Raw genomic sequence first — 21,102 nt, 5'->3', positions numbered from 1 at the left:
CAGATATTTAAATGATGCACTGAATTATTCTTATGAGGCATGGATGGGCAAGATCTTCCTGTTTTTCAGGTGTTGAGTTCATTCAGTTTTGAGGTTAAGAAATATTTTATCTAAAGGTGCTTAACTAGGATGGATCCATTGTCAGACCACTTTCACATTATTTGTAACACTCCATGGTGGATGGTTATCTATACTAGGAATCACTCCTATTTTAGTCATCATGATCCTTACTTAAAAATAATCCTATAGTGTTTCTTCACTTTTCACAATAATTCTAGACATTACTTATGTCATGGTCTCTTCAGTTTTAGAAGAAAACTGCACTGTCTTGTAAAAGATCCTTTAATAGCACATGGATGATTTTTAGATATTTAAAAAATTCCATTTCAAAGAAAAACAGTAATATGTGAGCATGGGCACCATGTTTTAATAGTTAATTAACATTAACCTGTAACGGTCCTATCCTTTCTCCACTTAACACTAACTTAGGTAAGTAATACTGTTCTACTCCTAAGTGTGAATTTTCACAGGAGGAGAAATCTGGCAGATAGAGATCCTCACCATCATCTGAACACTCGAACTGGACTTCCTTTTCTGAAGTGACCAGTCAAAGAGAAAGGAAAAGAAAAAAATATGACCGGTTGAATTTTTAAAGTATCCAAGCATGGAGCACAGAATAATTTTGTCTTTCAGGAGAAACAATAAGGTGACTGGAAGAAAAAAGTTCTGGAAATATTTCCTTCTATATAAAGATAGTAACAAAACTATCTCAATAGAAACTGTGAGCTCTGCATTATTGAACAATACAGAAAACCACAGGAGAATAAAACATTTGGAAAATTTAAAATATCACATTTCCACCAATGTAACACTGGGGAATAAGGCAGACATCAACAGTGATTACTGAAATTTAAACTGAATAAAGTAAGCAGGAGGAAGAGAATATTACAGGTAGAGGAAACGCCATCCTCATGGGAATCACAAGTGCATGGTCACCATCGCTCTGGAAATTCCCAAATCACACACAGACAGGGGGGTGAAGAATGACTGCGCATGAACGTAACAAGTGACAAATGATTTTCTATGTCATATTTTCAAAATGAACTGACCACCTGACTTTGGGTCAAGTTCAAATGTTAGAAAATTAATTAATTCCCAAGAATGTTGAAGTGTTCATGAGGAATGTAGGTGTCTGCCATTAGAAGAGAAAGAAAAGGATTAAAGAAATAAAACATTGAGGTAATATTCTGGAAAGACAACAAACATAATGCAAATATAAGGTTCTATACAACCAAAGGTAAATTCCCATGAAATGAAACAGACTCAGTAGAAAATATGTTGTATTATTTTGTTTAGAAATCCAAGAAAGTCAAAATAGTCTGCCGTTATCTTTCTTGTAAAATTTTTCTAATATTTGTTCAGGATATTCATGTTAAGCCTGTCTCAATATCTTATAACAGACAGGAACAATTAAGACCTTTATAAAAACTGCCCAAGCAGAGAAATAGTCTTTTGAGGTATGGTATCCTAGACTCAATGATTTGATTTTTTTCCAGGCTAGAAATCTTAGCAGCCTTCAAGAATACAGCATAACTAATTGGAAAAGCACTTGCTTTTCACAGATTTTCAGGTCACCATGACAGTTTGAGGCTGCAGTAAAGCAGAGAGGATTTAGATGTTCAGTTTCTATAGTAACTTCATATAATTGTCATGATTATTTAATATGTAATAAAATAGAAAAATTCAGCTTTTCTTGGTATAAATATTAATCATTTTTATATATGAAATTATTTTATATTTCAACTTGCATCCTTTATCAGGAACTGTAACAATTACAAGCTGCAATGACTTAGAACTTACATTTAACGTTTAAAAATGACCCAGCATCTGAAAGGCAGAAATGAGTTTAGGAGCACCTGTTTAACTTACCTTAACTCCATCTGGTTTCTTCAACAAACTCTTGGCTGCTGCAAAATGAAAGTAAAATCAGTTTAGTGAGTTACCCACAGAAACCCACAGCCAGGCAACAAGACAGGTTCTTGTTTCCTCTTACCGCCTTTACTGAGTTATGGCCAATTTATGCCAAATTATCAAGGTCACACTGATGAGCGCGAGCTTACAGGACACTGAAATGCAGTATCACTTTTCTTGGTTTTGTCATATCAAATTTAGGACTGAATTCTTATTTAGTTTGTAGCATATAATTGGGCGCTTTGCCAGTTATATTATAGGACTTTATTTCGCTGTTGGTTGCGAAAAGGATACTGGAACTTTAACTGGACTATGCTTTTGTAATCCAGAAAGTTGATTTCAGTCTTCAGACATCAGCTTACAGACTGTATTACATGTTCATTCACACCACAAGAATGGTGACCGAGTCAGTTCTGCCACTGAAGCCCCTCCTCCTAGACGTTTAAAACTCACTTGTGAAAATTTGCTCTGGCTAAATAACATGTTTTTTAATACACACATTAGAAATCAGATCATTTGACTTTTATAAAAAGTATTCATAACTATATTTAAAATGAAATGGTATATTACTGACTTGGAGCAAATTGTTTAAATGTTGAGCATATTATCGTCAAAGAAAGGTATTATGTATTCTATTATACTTCAAAATCTGAAAACAAAGGCTTCATAAAAGCCTTTAACATTGAAAAATGAAAAATCATAAAATTTGAGGCAAGATAAAAAACAAAATGAAATCTTCAACTAACTCAGAGAACTCCTAAAGTACATGGTCTTACATGAAACTATTTTTTTTGGAGGGGAGCTTTTAGCATTCCTTCTTCTACTGAACTTCTTGAGTATATTAAAAAGTTATGTTGTCCTTTCAAAAAAATATACTTATGAATGGGTACATACACAGTGAACAGATTATATGACTGTCCATGACAATTACTAGATCAAATGTAGAACATTCACAAATATGCAGGACAAGGTACACACTTAGTTTTCCATTTAATGTTAATTATATAATATATATGGTTACTTAAGTATATCAGAATAGAATTTGGTTTCTGAAATGGAAATATCTAGCTATAATAGAACTGCATGAACATGTAATTTCCTGACATCCATTTGATTTGGGCCATTATTTTGATATCACTTTGGTATAATTTTAAATTTATTTAAGAGATACAAAATGTTAATTTTATTTAGCCTTTAGCAACAAAGCTATTAATTTATTATTAATGAGACTGCAAGAAATAGTAGCCTTAGCTCTAATACCGTGTGCCTGGAGCTAAAAAGCAACATTAAGGAAATCTTGTGGCAGTTAATAGGTTAGAAAGCAAACTCAGAATAATTGGAATTGCAGTAGCAAGCAAAGATAAGACAATGATTCGGGGTAAGCAGGGATTTGGCCTGGGAGATGCAGAAATGTCCCTTTTGGTTACTATTCACCTTACCTCACAAGAAATACATTCCACATAAAGGGAGAAAAGAAAAAATAAAAACAACTTTATAACCATATAGTCATGGACAAATTACTTAATTTAAAGAGCATGTTTGGCAATGAAACAGAATGAATACTCAAAACTAAAATGCAATATCAAGTACAAGATGTAACTGGGTCTCATGTTACTCAGTTGGTTTTGAAGTGATGGATTAAAAAAAAAGTTTGCTTTTCATGCTAAGACATTCAGAAACGATATAAAATCCACATATTAGTCATGAATTTTTAGTTTACATGATGACGAAAAGGAAAATGTGAGGTAAACAAAAAGCCTCTATACATGGGTGCATATATTAATAAAGGCCCAATTTATACCTAAAAGTGTAATTAAGACTTTAACAAAATATACAATCTTCAAATTCAGATTTTGTAAGTTAGTTTGTCACTAACAATATCTACTATATAAATAAATCATCCTACCTTTTAGTGATTCACTAATTATTGGGCCACAGTGAAATATTAATTTATCTGCATATAGCATATATTAGTTATTATTTAATGAGATGATATTGAACTCACCCATATAACGTCAACTATATTAATCAACTGTTCATAAAACAGATAACTTGACAAAGGCAGTAACAAGGTTTTATTACATGAAACAAATTGGACAAAACACATACAACTGACACAGTCCCTCAACTTGCAGCATTATTCATTGTATTATCACTGTTGATGCTTGACAGAACACTGGAAGCCTTCGGAAAGACTCCTATGATTTCACAGTTCCGTACAATGAGGGATAGAAGGTGGCCATTTAATAAAATGGTAAATAATAACTAGAAATTGGTTTAGAAATTTAGAGAACATTTGATAATTATACAGATCATCCGACCTCACTACAATACTCAGGCTAAGTATGGAGCAGAAATAAAGAAGTGAAGAAATACCTGGGGACTTTGATGCTGCAGATCACTTATAGAAACAGTAAGCAACGTAAAATGGCAGTATTTTTGGCACAATCATCTGACAAATGTTGAAAGTCTCAACAGTCAAACAGCAGCTATCTTGCTGCTTCAGTCCCTCCCCAGACACAAGGATGATTCACTTTTAACAAAATTTTATCTTTGGAAACCTGATCCTTTGAGGTAATCTATCAAAGAAGGGGGCTCCAAAATTCAATTTCTGGAAATAGTATATACTTTATGTCAACTGTGGAGAGTCACTCCTATAATAAAGAAATAGCTTAGCTTCTTTTAGCCCATTATTTAACGAGAAATCATTACAAGGAACATTTATGACTGTGGGGTAGGTTCTCTGAAAATTCCTGGGTCTAGATACCTTTGAAAGTTGTAATCATTCTCATAGCTTGCCAAGATACTGCAGTCCTGTACTTTCAAAAGAACTCAGGCCTAAGACAAATAGGTTCCTTAATAATGGCCTTCTTTTAAAAATCTTGCTTATTGGGATTCTCTAAGAAAATGAGATAGAAAAAAAAGAAACTATTCATAGTGATTAATTTATGAGATATCAGTAAATTCTACATTCAAAGTGCTGAACTTCCAGTTGGGGGAATACACAGTTCCAAACTGTGTGCACTCAGCAGGGATGACAAATGGGTTCCAAGCCTAGGGCTTCCTGAGAGCTCTCTGGCAGGGTGCAGTCATGTGCTTCTGTGACACAGCACCCGGGGAAACTCCTAACGGCAGCCACAGACGTGGTAAAAGTCCACGTCATGCCTTTACCATCCCTGAACAACAGTTTTTTCCCAATTATTAGATTTTTTAAAATTAAATTCCCAAAAGGCTACTAGAGAGGAGAGCAGAGGAAAAGCAGCAGAGTTCTCAACACATGTACCTGAGAAATTCCTTGTAGCCAGCATAGTTGTCAAGATGGCACCCTGTCAGGACAGGAAGGATACATGATTAATGCTGCCTCTGCAAATCTCTGACCTAGCAAATAAATAGTCCTTGATAACAAATCTTCACCTGGCCTTACTTTCAGTTGGGGGTTTTTGTCTGGTTGTGGGTTTTGGTTGCCTGAGAGGAGCAGGCCTCTGTCTCTCATGATGCAGGGACCACCCTTGTGTGTGTGGTCAGATTCCCATTAGCAGTTTGCACAGCTGCCCCTCACTAAGGGAGGGACCACCGCACACATAACCAGTGATCCTAGCTCTTCATCGTAGCTTTAACTCCAGTGTATACTCCATTTCCCCAAGACCCAGAGGAGGAGAACTTAGGCCTACACATTGAAAAGCCTTTGCTAATACTTATGTTCCTCCTACAGAATCTCACTCCTCACTCTGCCAAATCCACCTCCTCACAAAAATGTGAGATGTCTTACCTTTAGTTTTCTTCTAGCGTTAAACTTCTTTAAGCAGTCTACAGTCTCCTGTCTGTGCATCATGGAAGCAACAGTAGAACGTTGCTGGAAGAGGAGAAAAATAAACTTAACTGAGGATATGTAAAAGATATTGAGCATAACAGTATCTTCAACTTCATCAAGTTTTTATTAATGGTGCCTGTACCCATATGATGAACTCATAAGTATTCAATTGCAAGAGTTTCCTAATAATGAAAGATCGATTTTGTAAGACTATTTGTTAAAAAACAAAAAAGTGAAAGAAAAACCCCAAAACTTTGAAAGGAGAATCTGTTTTTCATTTTTAGCCCCTGAGGTCTTTGGAGAACCGTCACTTACACAGATCCATGGGTGTTTCAGTGCCTCTGAGGCTGTGATACGCTTGGCAGGGTTGATAGTAAGCATTTTATTGATGAGGTCTTTGGCTTCAGGAGTCACTGTGTCCCACTCTGGTGATGGAAACTTCAAAAATACAAATTTATGATGAGTTTTAAAAGGAGACACTCAGTATAACAGGGAAGAGTCAAATATCCTAATCATTTCCTTATGTAGTGAATTCCTTCACAAATTTACTTTTTGTATAAGTTAAATTATATCTACATAGAGATAAACTGATGTAGAGATATACATCCACCTCTCCATGTATATATCTATATTGAAGATATTGAGTGTAACTGATAAGGGACAAACAGATATATTAAATTGTCACTTTACAACTAGTGAAACATTTTAAAGTTTAGAAAAATAAATTCAACCTTCTAGTTCCCTCAGAGCATCTTTGCTTTGATCTGAAAATGCAATTTTACGCAATGTTTCTCATATTTATTTATGCAAATTTGCAACAGTCAATAAAGCTGAGAAGTTGTCATGTCATGATGCTATTATGCCAAGGTTCAAAATGATATATTACATACTGTCACAGTTCATAAGAAGTAATAGCAGGGATAATAAAATAGCTTCAGTTCCTGTTCCCAAAGTGACCTATTAACTGTCACTATTTGGAGTGAGAAGTAGTAGTGAGACTGCAAGAGCCTCAGCAGGACTTCATTCTAATACTTCAAAAAGTTAATCACAAATTGAGAGTTTGGGATTAGCAGATACAAACTACTATATACAGAATAGGCAAACAATAAAGTCCTAGTGGGTAGCACAGGGAACTATGTTCAACACCTTGTAATAACCTATAATGAAAAACAATATTAAAACAAATATATATATATGTACACACACACATATATATATATAACTGAATCACTATGCTCCACACCAGAAACTAACCCAACGTTGTAAATCAACTCTACTTCAACAAAAAGGTTAATCTATTTAATTACAAGTTTCACCAAAACAAAGTTTGTGAAAGTAGCCAACTCTGATAACATCTATTAGTAATCCATTTGTATACTAATAATTGTGTAATAAAGCTATTTATCCTAAATTTCTGTATGTGAATCTTTTGTTGATACTTACGTAGCCCCACTTTCACACAATAAGGATATTTAGCAGAAATACCGTTTTTGATGGGTTAAGAAAAGTGTGTATCACATTAGTTTTTAAACAAACAGAATATCAGGGTCTTTCCCAATTCATGAATGTTTACACACAATCTTGAGAAAAAAGCCATTGTCACTGGGTCATGGACTTAAGTTAGTTCACTTTTAGTTGTTATAAAATGGGCAGGCTGTGAACCATTGGCAAAATGAAACTTTAAGAAAAATGATACTAATTCTTCAATACTTGCAAATTTTGCCAGTTTAACAACTGTCATTTTAATTCCAGAATTTTATTTTGGGCATCTGTAAAAACTTGCTAGCAATCAGAAACTACTGAAGAAACACCCAAGCCTGACTCTTCATGATGTGCAGCTCTTCTGATAGCAAATGAGGAGCTGGGATCAACCTGGGTCAAGGTGGACCCTTTTTTTTTTTTTTTCTGATTTTCACAAAGACACCCCTTCACATTCAACAAGCACTGCATTTTGCAGAGCTGTGTCTTCCCAGAGGAGTGCCTGGCCCTCCTGTGAAGGCGGTGAAAGTGCTAGCTGCAGCCAAGCCAGTCATAATTCGGCCCAATTATTGTCAGTCTGGCTAGAAGGGAATGCTTCAGAACGAAAAGATTTTCAATCCCTGTGATATACACATCCACTTAAATCGAATATTTAGTCAGAAATGCATTGGGAGGTTGATGATACCTGATACAATATAACATAAACTTCTCATTTAACTTCTCTCACTTCCACGTTGAGCTTCTCAGTTTTCCTTTTTTTTTTTTTAATTGAAGTATAGTCAGTTCACAATGTTGTGTCAATTTCTGGTACACAGCACAATGTTTCAGTCATACATATACGTACACATACTCATTTTCATATTCCTTTTCATCAAAGTTTACTACAAGGTATTGAATATAGTTCCCTGTGCTATACTATATAAACTTGTTTATCTAGACATTGAGCTTTTAACACGAGCACAGAAGGTAGACACCAAATTGCCTGCCACTTAATACCACAGGAAAAACATCTCCACACTTTGCACTCTGACTTCCAGAGGGCGCTGCAAAGTAAAACCAGAGGAGGTGGAAAATCATATTTACGGACATATTTGTCAAAGGAAAGAAAATTGTACCAAAGAGCACAAAGTTAAGCCGTAAAGAGAAAGTAGATAAAGCTTTACTCTACAGAACTTAATTCATATGCCTACTTTCAAAGATTCTAATTGTAAATGAAATGTATTGGAACTGTGATTTTCAAAGTTTTAAAAAATCTTTCTTTTTGTTTCCCCCCTTTAATGGAGGCACTGCGGATTGAACCTAGGACCTCGTGCACGCCAAGCACGTGCTCTACCACTGGGCTGTATCCCTCAGGCCCCGCAACTGTTTTTCAACTGCGAAACCCATTCTTCAAATGAAAGTTTGCACAGAAGCCCACCGGGTAAACAAGACAAAAACAGTCAAAACTGACATAATGGAACAATGCTCTACTTGATACATGGATCATTGCAAAGTACTGTTGCTATCTAATTATGAGACAGGCATTGGGAAATATAACTCAGCTAAACAGGTAGTAATCATTTCTAAAGCAAAAATCATTTAATTTTTTTATATTTTTAAAATGCACTAAGATCCAAAAGCTTTGACAAGCAAGGCCCTTCCTTACAGACTTCAAGCTGTTTTCCTTTAGGAAGATAGTGAGCTGCAAGCAAATACAAACTGAATATGTATGCTGCATTTCTCATTCCTTATCTCCCTTTCCCTAAAAGAGAGGAAAATGATAAGGGACGTTATTGAAAATAATGGTTAAAATAGCAATGAAAAAATCTGAGTCTTAATCAATAAACAAAAACCAAACCCTCAACTAAAGGTACATGAATATTTACTACATACATCATAAGCTCCGGCCTTTATCTGCTGATAGAGTCTGTGCTGGTCTTCATCCCAGAAGGGTGGGTATCCAACCAGTAGGATATAGAGAATGACTCCTGGAGGGAAGGAGCACATTAACGTAACGTTAAGTCCCGTGGACAACAACTGGTTAAATGTGGCGGATCACAATGACATCAAGCTGCACCCATTCTAAAAGAGGAACCTGAATTGTTGGTAAACTTCAGAGAGACAGGTTATTCTCTTCTCTGACGTGTTCTGTGGAGAGTGAATGTTGATCCTCCCGCACTCAAGAGCTCTGACAAGGCAGCAGTCCAACACAGGCACCCACGAACCCTCAAGATGCACGTCTAAAGACAAAATGGGCCTGCCCCTGGGGGGACACATCTGGCCTCCCTGAACTCTGCTTGTGTGTGATCTCCCTGCACTCTCATCTGTTTAGATACTATGTGATTTTAGTCACGTTAACACTTGACGTTTAAAAAATAACAGGTTATACGGCAACAAACTGGACAACCTGGAAGAAACAGCCAAGTTTCCAGGAACATACAGGCCACCAAGACTGAATCAAGAAGAAACAGATCATTTGAACAGACTGAACACTAGAAGTGAAATAGAATCGATAATAAAAAAACCTCCCTGCAAACAAAAGTCCAGGACAGGATGGCTTCACTAGAGAATCCTACCAAACACACAAGGGAGAACTCATACCAGTCCTTCTCAAACTCTTCTAAAAGACTGAAGAGGAGGAAATACTCCCAAACTCATTCTCTGAAGCCACCATCACCCTGATACCAACACCAGACAAAGACACCACCAAAAAAGAAAATTACAGGCTAAAAACATAACATGTTATTAACTTCCTCTTAGTCATCCTGCTGCTAATTAGGACATTTTGTTGTGTGATGGTGCCCTGGTTGTAACTTCAGACTCTAAATAGCCAGGGTCCCTGGGAGTGTGGATAACATATAAGGAGATGAAAATCCTTTTCTCTTTAATGATCTGAGTCTTCAAAAATAGAGTTCTTTAAAACAACAACAACAACAACAACTAAACCAGTGATACTACAGAAGAGTACATATTACAATGAGGGAAAAGGAAGAGGAGACTGAAGTTGAACATAAAATTCAAAGAGTTAAATACTCAGCTTTAACATAATTTGATATATTTTTCATAAATATGCAATTATTCACAAATCAGTCATCAATATCTGATTTAACTTTAAAGTTAAAAAAAAATTCTTGTCTTCACTGGCTTTTAACTTGCTTTGAAATCATATCTAGGGTCTAAATGTCTCCTGGGAAGGTCCTCTTTCTCATCATACGTCCCTTCCTCTACTTTTGAAATACTTTATTGCCCTGCTTAAGGTCTTCACTTTCTTTTCTAGCCCCTTGTCCTGGAGTTAGGTCTGCCATGGCTCTGATGTCTCCTGCCCCCTCTTTTCCTCTTGCTGCACTCCCTTTCCGCGGGAAGGCTGGGAGAGGTGGGTAAGATAGGGAAACTGCCTGGTGTGCCTTAGATTCCTCTCTCCGCTCATCAGGGCTAGTCACTTGTTTCCTTACCTTTCCTCTGTCAGGGACATCTAGCCCTGTCCTGTCCATTAGCCTGACATCTTTACACGATAGACACCACCGCGGCTGCAATGGCTTTAAACACGGGTTTAATTGCCCTAGATTTTTCTAACCTGCTTCAGGGAGATCCAGTTCAAAATCAGATCACTACCAGAATAAAACATTTTAAAAAACATTATTAAATAAAAACCCAACAAAGTTTTTAAGTTGAGATTGAAAGTTATTTCATCACAGTGGAGTTAAAAATCAAAAAAAAAAAAAAAAAAAAAAAAGGACCATACAGAAAGTCACAATATATTGGTACCTCACCTTCACAACATAAAAATATTTTTCCATCTTTCACTACATTATAGATTTAATGTGCATTCATTGAAATTTATTTTCATATTTTTACTATATGATGTAATGGATGCATCTAGTAATAATGATGACAACAATGATGATGATGAGTACCTGTGCTTGTGTCCCCAGGATGCAAGTAGAAAAGAGAACGTACCCTAAACGGTTTTAGCCCTCAGCTATGGTTTAGGGAGTGAAGAGGAAAATCAGTTTTGTAATGGCAATAGTTTATACTAATTTTTAATTAGACATTTTCTAATAACAACTGGAGTTAGGCTATTATAAAATTAAAAAACAAGCTCACAACTGTGACATTTAGCATTCTGGACCTAGGCTGGGATTGCAAGCCTGGCCTGCTTCTGAGGCTTTATTCTTGTGCATTACATTTACTTGCTGTGGTACTTCTCTGCGAGGGGAGGGCTCTGAGACAGTTCATTCCCCAAGAATCAGCAGCCACAGTGTAGATAAATGCTCATTATTTGTTTGATTGAGGGGTTTCTACCAAAAATGTACTTTTAATAAAATAATAGCATAAATAGAGGAGATTTAGAAACACTTTCAGGTCAGAAGACTTAAAGAAAAAAGTTACAGAGGCACTACTGAGCAGGCTGATGTTAAACTGTCAAGGCCTATTAAAATAAATGTTGTTCTGTAAACTAACTCTGACTTGCTCATTAGACCAGATTTGGAAGCATTTCTGAGTTATAGCTCTTTTGTGGTTCTATTTTCTGAAAGTATAGAACAAAGACGAGAGTTGTGGCATACTAAGAAGGATAATACTAGTCAGTCTTATTGTAGATGACACTAACTGGGCAGTTACAAGTGCTTTAGTGCATTAGCTCATGCAACCTTGATATGTTACTATGTGGTAGATGTTACTGTTCCCATTTCATAGATGAGGAAGTGGAGGCTGACAGCTTAAGAAACATAACTGAGCCACAAGCAAGTTTGACAAAGTCTTGTCTTAAAACACTCCCTGAGGTCACTTTTTCTTTCTCTATGAACTTTAACAAGAATGGTCATTTTCAATTTTAAAGTGTTTGTGTTGTCGAATTGAGAGGCCTTGATGGTCACACAGTAAGGTCCTGCCTTAAATGTTCCCCGTAGCCACTTTTTCCTTTACCTATGCACTTTAACTTGAATATTTTAAATTTTCTGTTGTCTAATGGAGAATCCTTGCCTTACTAGTAAGGTTCCAATTTATAATTTTCTTATAATCCTAGTATTTTACCATCTTCTCCTGGCAGAGAAAAAATATGAGAATAAATGAAAAAAAAAGAGTCTTTTTTCTCTATCTATAACTAAGGCACTAACATTTTTAAAAGCCAATCAAAGAGTCTTCTTTTGCTTTTTCTGCAAGAACATATCAGGGGGTGATATGACCTCCAAATGTCAGATGTCTCTCATGATGTTAGCAGCCTTCGATGATCACTGCCTAGATACTTTGTTTTGCAAAAGAATGATATTCTAATTCCTTTATGCCTTTTTTAGTCTAAGAACAACTTATAGTTCATGTAAGAAAAGTAGAGGAATTGATTTTTTTCCTTTTTTATACATCAGTTTTCAAAATAATACATTAGTTCCCCAGCATCCTCTGAAGGTTAGGATTGCTGTTCTGTTTTGATTATCATTACGAATGCATGGATTTAAACTTACTTGATGTTTCAATCTATTACTGTAACTTTTCTTATTTATCCTCTAATTATCCCATCTTTAACCAGTAGGAGACTCTTCAAGTTGGCTCCTGAGTCCTGTTAATGTGAACTCTGTGGTCTCTAATAGTCTCTGTTCTTCCTGGTACGGCCAGGTGCTCCTGAATCATTCTGTACTTTTCCTGCTCCAGACTTGGGATTAGTTACTTCTACAAGGAGTCCTGGTTTCCGTTAGTGGAAACCAGAGTGTAGAGACCAGGACTGGGTACTCTGAGGGGTGCTCTGTAGGAACTACAGGTTTCTTCAACAAATAAATTGAGAAGAGAGGAGTGAGGAGAGTGGGAAGGAAAGAGAAGAGCAGAACTTACAAGTGAAAAGAGACTTAAAAGACCAAATTGATAACAAAATGATAAGACAGGAGGGCAAATAGCAAAACTACTAGATACCTGATGATTTTAAGCAATTATTATTATATGATACTTTAAAATATTGCTACCATTGTCACACTTTTAAAAAAGCCCTTTTCTTTTAGAGATATTCATTAAAGTAATTATAGATGTATTGATACAATGTTTGGACTTGACTTAAATAATCTCGGGTGGAGGAATGAGTAGGGTGGTGTAGATGAAATAAGATTAGCCATCAGTTCATCATACTATCATTCTCTTTACTTTTGTAGAGAGAATTTTCCTTAAAAACTTAAAAAGCTATTTTGACATAGTCAGCTTCATATAACATTTTAAAAATGGAACCTAAAACTAGTCTTCATCATCTTATGTACATATTTGTGCTTGGGAGATGCTAGAGTTGTTTGATTAATAAGTTGAGAAGCACTGATTACTGATTAGGTAGAAAGACTACATTATCAAGAACATTCAAAACTGATTTTTAATAAAGTCTAGAGTTAGAAAAATGATTAAAGCTATAATCACACTAATGATTAAACCATTCTAAAGCCTGCTTTTATGAAAAAAAGAGATGAAGAAGCAATGTTGAGAAACTCTTGAGAAGCCACAGGCAACTTAATGGAGCAATCTAAAAAGACATCCACTTCATAGTCTCAGAAACTAAAGGGCATACCATGAGCTTGCATGCAAAATGCATGTGGGGTCTGGAAACGCACAATTAACCAGTGAGGGATATGTATGGCTCCCTTTTATCCCTTATGCAAAAAAAAAAAAAAAAAAAAAAGAAAGAAAGAAAGAAATCACAGTTCAAATAGTGATAATGCTCAACTAACACTCTGGGACCTACAGGGCAATGATGGATAGAACAAAGATAAGATCAAAGCAAGCAAGATAGAAAATTACTTTTCAGATAATGAAAACTATTCAGACCATGTAGTAGGAGTGGCAAACTGAAAGGCTTTCTGGCACCAGGCTGGGGTGAATGCCTGTCCCCGCCTTGTGCACGAGGGAGGGCAGGAACCAGGGGAGAGCAGGTGTCATCTGTCTGGCAGGTACAGCTGCCACATAAGAACAAAAGCATCCTGTTATTAGTTCTTTCGGTTAGAGAAGCCAGGATCTGACAGTTTCCAAGGAAATCTCCTGGTAACACATTATAAAGATAAATGCCAATGCCCCAATATAAAAGGTCCAACTGTCTGGCCAAGACATCTAGAGGCCAGCTCTTTGCAACCTTTGCTCTGTTCTGTCACAATCCCAAAATCCGCTGCTCTAAAAGAATTTGCAACTAGCTAGGTAAAAGTTGGTGTGCCTCAAAATCACCGGGCAAGCTTGTGAAAATGCAATTCCTGAACATCACAGAGAATATTATCCTATTATTATTATTATCCTATTATTATATCCTATTATATATATATCCTATTATAATATTATTCAGGTTCTTGGGTAGGTCCCAGAAAGTTGTATTTTGATAAGCACTCAGGTAGTCACTTTGAAGCATGTGGTCTGTGATCTACAGATTGAAAAACATTAAGTTAGGGAAACTATGAACACTATATATTTGAGAAATATCTAAAGGGATGTAAGTTCAGAGTAAGAGGATATTGGTAGGGACTATCATTGAGGGTAAAGCTCTGTGGGTTGAGGACCTATGAAGATGTGAGTCATGAGGGATGAAGGTGAGAGCTTTCTGACTGTAAGGCGCACCTGTGATGGTCTAGTGTCAGTGCACTGCAGAATTGCTGAGAGCAACGAATTGTCCAGTAGCTTTGAGATTTCAAAATGGTAAGTATTTCCTTAAAAAGTGCTTGATGCTGATTTATCACAGCTGAAATATGAAAAGGCTAAGGTTCAGAAAACACACAATGGCTGGACCTAAATTGGCCATAAAAGAAAAAAAAGAAATACATTCCATAATATTTCAAAGGTTGGTCAAAAGCTATAGTGTATTCTGTGATAGCCACTAATTTATTATCACTCATAACTGTTCTGGTATCTAATTCAGGTAGAGAAGTAGCAAGACAAGGCGTGTGTGTGTGCACATGTGTCTGTGTGTTGGCCATGTTTATGGCTTACATTTTTTATTTTCTAAAGCCAGGATGTAGAAGGAAGTTTGGTTCCAGTGGTATCTCTAAACAACATTTGCTCATCCCGTTAGGGAATTATGAAAACAGCTCTATATGCAAGAAAACTATCAAAATCAATTTACTGTTGTTAATAGCAGAACACAGGGCTATGTTCTTGCTTCATTAATGTCTATTATTTACTTTCCAGTAATGGACTAATAGCTTTCAAAGACCAGGAACAGGTCAGGCTCTATTCTGTGTGAGATCACAAAAGCAAGGTAATGGTGGTAAATATCTGAAATTTCCTGTGTACAGATTATTGCATGTTTCTAATAGAAAATAATGCACAGGCTTCTTTAAGCCATTACACCAATACTGTGCTTTACTCCGTTCTGTGTCAACAACCCAAAGACAGCCAGAGTGAGTGCTCATAGTTTAATTCACATAGAAGATGACCTGCCATTTTGCCAAATAGCTTATCTTGCATTTCTTTTGTTATCTGGGTTGTCATTTCTTACCACACTATCCAATGTCTAACCTTGCAAAGAAATAGTTATTCAATTGGCAAGAGCTAGTGCTGACAGATGGCTGAAAAAGAGTTTCTCTCAAGATATGCCATTACCTAAAAGCTGTCAAATAATGCGTACATTTCTTTCGTGGTTATTACAGTGGGGATGAAGAAAAGTGCACCATCTTAGAAGTACGCTGAATTTAATGAAACTCTCATGACATTTAATAAAATGGTGAAACAATATTCCAAGCCCAGAGCAGTAACCCAGAAATGTAACAAAAGGCAGAAGAATCTATTATGATGTTCCTGGTGGTAGGCAGTGGGAGATCATTTCCCCTAGGTAGGTAATATTAGAAAATATAAGACGTTTCTGCAGGTAGCTGTGCGACCCCAAGTGCATTTCTAGGCATGCAATTAAAAGATGCCACAATCTCTAAAGAAAGTGGAAGCTGATGGCAAATATATGCTCTAAACAGGGTATAGCTTGTCACAAAGGGATTTGGTTGTTTGTAGAAAATTGTGTGAAAAAAGTAAAGGTAAGGATAGAACTGAGCAAAATGGAAGGTGGATCTGCTCACAGCAAAAGTGGGGTTGAAATCTGTGGCTCTAAGTTTCTAGCCATTCATGAGATCTGCATGCACATATATATTTGTAGGTATATGTGCAGTGTCTATTTAATATTCACTTATTTTTTATTGAAGTATCATTGATTTATAATGTTGTGTTAGTTTCAGGTGTACAGCAAAGTGATTCAAAAATATGGAATGCTTCACGAATCTGCGTGTCATCCTTGCACTGGGGCCATGCTAATCTCTGTATCGTTTCAGTTTTAGTGCATGTGCTGCCGAAGTGAGCACTACTTAACAGCCTGTAAGACTGTTACACAGCTCAGACAACAAGGAGAGAAACAACTCTTCATCTATCTTTGCTCTTCCAGCCAAGTAATTTAGAGCTTCTCTCATAGAAGTTATCTCACATTTCACAGATGTGAAATCCCATTATTACAAGATATGCCATTATTTTAAAAGGTTATCTACATAAACTGTATTATGGAAATGTACTCAAACAGAAAATTCCAAAACCAAGTGTGCTCAAATTTACCAAAGTAATATTAAAATTGAGCACAGTGTGTTTGGTGAAGTCTAAGATAGCAAGTCTAAAACATGATGATATGTCACAGTTATTAAAAATGCAGCTGCCCACCCTGAGCTCAGAGCCACTAAAGTGAAGGGGCCCATATAGGGACTGGACATTTCCACGTATGTAAGTTTCAGCACTGATTCTCTTCTAGAGCCATGAAAGAATTCCTAGTACAGTATTACGGGTTTTGTGGGATTTCGTGTTAAAGATCTGATATTCTTCAACACCAATAACATTGATACGTTGTAAAACAATGTTTTTAATTCAAGAAACAAATCAATGATTGAAATTATTTAAAGGAATGAAATATGATTCAAGAGCTGTGAAACTGGTCCACAATAATATGTATTGCAGAATAAAACGCAAACAAGAAGATAATCTAAAGGTGAAGAAAGAAAGAAGAGAGAGAGAGAATTTGGTATTCAAATGAACGGGTGAAGGCATCACAATACTTGGCTGGCGGTCACAACAATAATGCTGAGTCATCCATTAAAATGTGTTCAGTCTCTCTCACAGGGCTACATATCCATTATCTGGAAACTTCATTTATAAAGAAACACTTTCTAATAACTATAGTAATAATAACTCACATTTACTTTATTTTAAAAAATCCTCTTGGCAGTCCTAGGAGGCAAGTACTGTCACTATCCCTATTTTATAAGAGGAAGCTGAGATGCGGGACTGCAGGATTTGTGCCGGTCCGGTCTGAGGGCAGGACTGAGGGGCTGGGTGTGTTCTCTTACCTGCTCCACACACGGCCTCCTAACTTAGGAGGCAGGTGGGAGAGAAGAGGAAGAAGGGGAAAAACTAGGAAGGAAATGAGAAAAAAGAAGAAAGAATAAAGAAAAAGGGAAGTGGGGGGAGGCTGGAGATGCCCTTCTGATGAAGTGAAGACTATGAGGTGCCCTGACCGCAAGCCCTCCTTGCCCTGCTTCTGACCCGTCTACACCATACTCACTCTCTCTCCAGTGTCAGGTCTGAGGGCCGAACTTCAGCTACCTACACCCACCTCCACGGTACCCTCCATAAAACCCATCTACATCTGCCTGCCTCTCAGGGTACTAGACTCCTTTTTAAATTCATCAGCAGAAACAGATCAGTGATGGGAGCTGATTCATTGCAAGGGAAAAAGTCGAGTTATCTGCCATTCATGCCTAGATTTGAACAAGGACATTTTGAGGCAATGCTTTAACCCAAAGTCATTCTGGAGTTCCTGCTTAAAAGACATTCTCCGGGAGGCAGGAGGAAGACACAGCTTGGGGCACACCTAAGACCGCGCACTTTAATTAGGTGACAATTCCAACTTTTTAGAGTAATAATAGCTATTTGTATGTTCAATAGCTTTACAAACTATAAAATGTCTTCATTTACTGTATACCCTATTTGACCCTCATACAATTCTGTGAGGGTGAAATGTTCCTATTTTATAGGTAAAGAAGCCAACTTAGAGGCATCAAGGAGATGGGGTCAGAAGGTGCAAAGCAAAGACTTGAATCCAGGCACTGTGGCTCCAAATACTGTGCTCTTCTCATAACTGCCTTCCCTGGCATGAGGGTAACTCAAAAACCCAAGATGCATCAGCTTAAGATCAAACAAAACACCAAGTTGCTGTTGCTAAGGAGATAAAGCTGACATGAAATACAGTGGGATAATCTAGCTGGACAAAGCAGTAGTGGTGAATTTATTTTTGTTTTTAAACAAAACTAAATCAAAAAGTTATTTTCAGAACCAAAGATTTTCTTTTTTTTATCAACTCCTTCCAAGCTTACTGACGAACACCCAAGGCAACAAAATCTGTCTGCAGCATAGGAAAGTCAAACTCTTTTAAAGTCTGGTAGTAATGACAGTGTCAGGAACCGAGAGGATTAGCTCCTGTCAATAACCCTGGTAGAAACATGTTTCAGAAGACCCTGTAGCACCCCTTCTGTATGTCAGCCCTCACCTATGTGAGAAGTCTGTGTTGACATGCAGAGATTCTGTTATAACAACTGCAGTAGAAATCCTCTCCATTCTGTATCTTTGAGCCTGCACAGGCTACTTATTTGACTAGAGTAGGTTGCCAAAGGTCTAAATCCCCACAGGACAGTCATTTTCATTTTTTTTTCCAAGATCCCACTATTTCCCTCTTAACTCCTGCTGAATACCTCGTGTTGCAGACATGACACCCGCTGTAAGGGCTGCCTGGAGAAGGTGAGAGGACAGGAACATAAGTGTATGACCTCTGTGGGGGCTGCTCTACGTCCGTGATCTCAAGGTGTTTCCCAGGACCAGGAGCATTAGCCCCACCTGGGAACGTGTTAAAAATGCAAATATTCCCACCCTAGACCTACTGAATCAGAAACAGCAACCTGCTTCAACCAGTCCCTCCACGTGACCAAGCTGTAGGTGGAAGTTTGAGAATGTTAACTCTAAGTTGACCGCTAGACAACACCAACTTCAAAACGAAGAGATACTATTTTTAATTACAACAGAACTGGTGTCCTACAGAATCTGCATGAAAATATGACTCCTTACCGCATGCCCACATATCCACTGGCTTTCCATAAGGATCTTTACGTAAGACTTCTGGAGACAGATATCCAGGTGTGCCAGCAAAACCTAGGGAAAACAGACGTTGATGAATCAAAACCAACTTGACAAAACCAATATGAAACGGCAAACTAAGGAAGAAAATTTCTTTGGGCTTCTTTATTTGCTGATCTGTTCATCAAGACAAAACAAGGCTCTCAGAGTACTAAAATAATGGGGTCGAGTTTCTCTCCAATCAACACTAATGTGTCCTGCTTTGGAGCTTATTAGAAAAAACACATCTTTCTTCCCAGATATGAAGGCCAATCCATTGTGCCACATGGTCAGGGTGTATACTTTCAGGCCACTTGGTTAGCAGTTCTGATTCGCAATGACTTATATGGGAGTTAAAACTGAACCTGTGAAGGGGATCAGAACATCCTCCCCAACACATGAAATTAGGAGAAAACTGAAGATAGGGTGAGAACCCTGCAAAAGATGATAATTATCATGATGCCTACCTACTTTACTATGAGAAGTAGTCATTCATAAAATAAGACTCAAAGCATAGATCCTAGGGACAAATTTAAAGCAAATTTTTAGTAAATATTTTTGAAAGTGAGGTAGTCTATGGGTGGGTGGTGCTAATGGTAACTGAAGAACTCTCTAGGAGAAGAAATAACCTCAAAATATATCAAAGAGCTCACCATGTACTAATAAATCAATAATCAGTGTGAACTTGTAACTGGAAACTAAAGAGAAGACTTGGGAATATTCAGTTAAAACACTATTGAGCAAGTTTCAGCTAGACTTTTAATGTAAGAGACATTAAGTTGGCAGATGGCAAAAGGAAGTTTCATATGCTATAAATCAGTGTAGAATCCAATAAGGTACACTTAAATCACAACTTATAGCTAGAATCTAGAGTAAAAGATTTCTTACTTCTGAAAATAATAGTTTTCAAATAAAAAAAAATTACTTTACCAAAAAATAACTATTCCTACTTGGAAGTTTTGTTTAAAAGCACAAAAAGAAAGAAAAAATACTTAAAAGGATATGTAATTAGAAATTCCTCTAACTACAAATCACTGATGAAGCATATTATATTTACTGGGATGCAAAGTGCCCAAGGAAAGAGCTTTTCCCCTCATCCTCATGACAAGTTTGTACTTAAAAATAAGTGTGTGTGTATATATATGTGTGTATATATATATATATATAGAGAGAGAGAGAGGCATGGTTACTTCTCTGAAAATTATATTAGAAAATGAGGCAAAGGATTTTGGATTTCATTTTTTCCATTTTCATTACTTTTCCCTTTCCTTGTCTGTTTTAGAGGAGGATGGGTGGACAATGAGAAAGGACTTCAAGAAAAGACCCATATGTTATAGCTGAAGCCCTACATGGACCACAGTGGATCCAACTCTACCTCACACTTTACTTAATAGAAATGTTCGCTTGGCAGGTGTGAGGTGAAGAGAGTTACTGAGCAACAATGGTGGCTCCCCTGCCTACAGCACCAAGATCACCTGGAGGAGGGATGTGGAGGCAGCTGATCCTGAGGTGGGGATAGGCACAGCCATCCTGAAGAGCTCCCCAGTGCTTCCCATCTGCCGTACCTGCTCTCTCTCATTCCAACCATTCCTCCCCAGCTGAATCATGGACAAAGGGAATCCGATGAGAAACCAATGTCAGAGGCCAGATTAAAGACCAAGGCCCTGGCTGGCACTTGAAGATCATTTATCTTCTCGTCCCTGCCCCACCGCCCTTTCATTCACCCA

At 37.1% G+C, this 21,102-nt stretch overlaps 1 protein-coding gene and 1 non-coding gene across 13 annotated transcripts in view; both read right to left on the bottom strand.

The window, feature by feature from the left end:
• CAMK2D (calcium/calmodulin dependent protein kinase II delta) overlaps positions 1 to 21,102 on the bottom strand; it is a 286,575-nt gene that overhangs the window by 48,623 nt on the left and 216,850 nt on the right. For 4 of the 12 annotated variants that reach the window (XM_074341857.1, XM_074341851.1, XM_074341855.1 and 1 more), the window contains exons 8-13: positions 19,328 to 19,411; positions 9,134 to 9,228; positions 6,098 to 6,220; positions 5,741 to 5,824; positions 5,255 to 5,297; positions 1,930 to 1,967 (exon numbers count right to left, since the gene is read on the bottom strand). In XM_074341857.1, the coding sequence (XP_074197958.1) occupies positions 1,930 to 1,967; positions 5,255 to 5,297; positions 5,741 to 5,824; positions 6,098 to 6,220; positions 9,134 to 9,228; positions 19,328 to 19,411 (467 nt within the window). Of the gene's footprint in view, positions 1 to 561; positions 595 to 1,929; positions 1,968 to 5,254; positions 5,298 to 5,740; positions 5,825 to 6,097; positions 6,221 to 9,133; positions 9,229 to 19,327; positions 19,412 to 21,102 lie in introns of all 12 variants that reach the window. The other 8 variants (XM_074341875.1, XM_074341853.1, XM_074341859.1 and 5 more) reach the window with 3 other exon arrangements.
• LOC123616195 (U6 spliceosomal RNA) lies at positions 16,427 to 16,530 on the bottom strand. The gene has a single exon (XR_006724093.1). It is a non-coding gene; the product is annotated as a U6 spliceosomal RNA (small nuclear RNA).

This window comes from Camelus bactrianus, chromosome 2 (assembly GCF_048773025.1).
Source record: "Camelus bactrianus isolate YW-2024 breed Bactrian camel chromosome 2, ASM4877302v1, whole genome shotgun sequence".
Lineage (NCBI taxonomy): Eukaryota > Metazoa > Chordata > Mammalia > Artiodactyla > Camelidae > Camelus > Camelus bactrianus.
The sequence above is the reverse complement of the archived record's forward strand: the minus strand, read 5'-3'. Positions and strand labels throughout refer to the sequence as shown.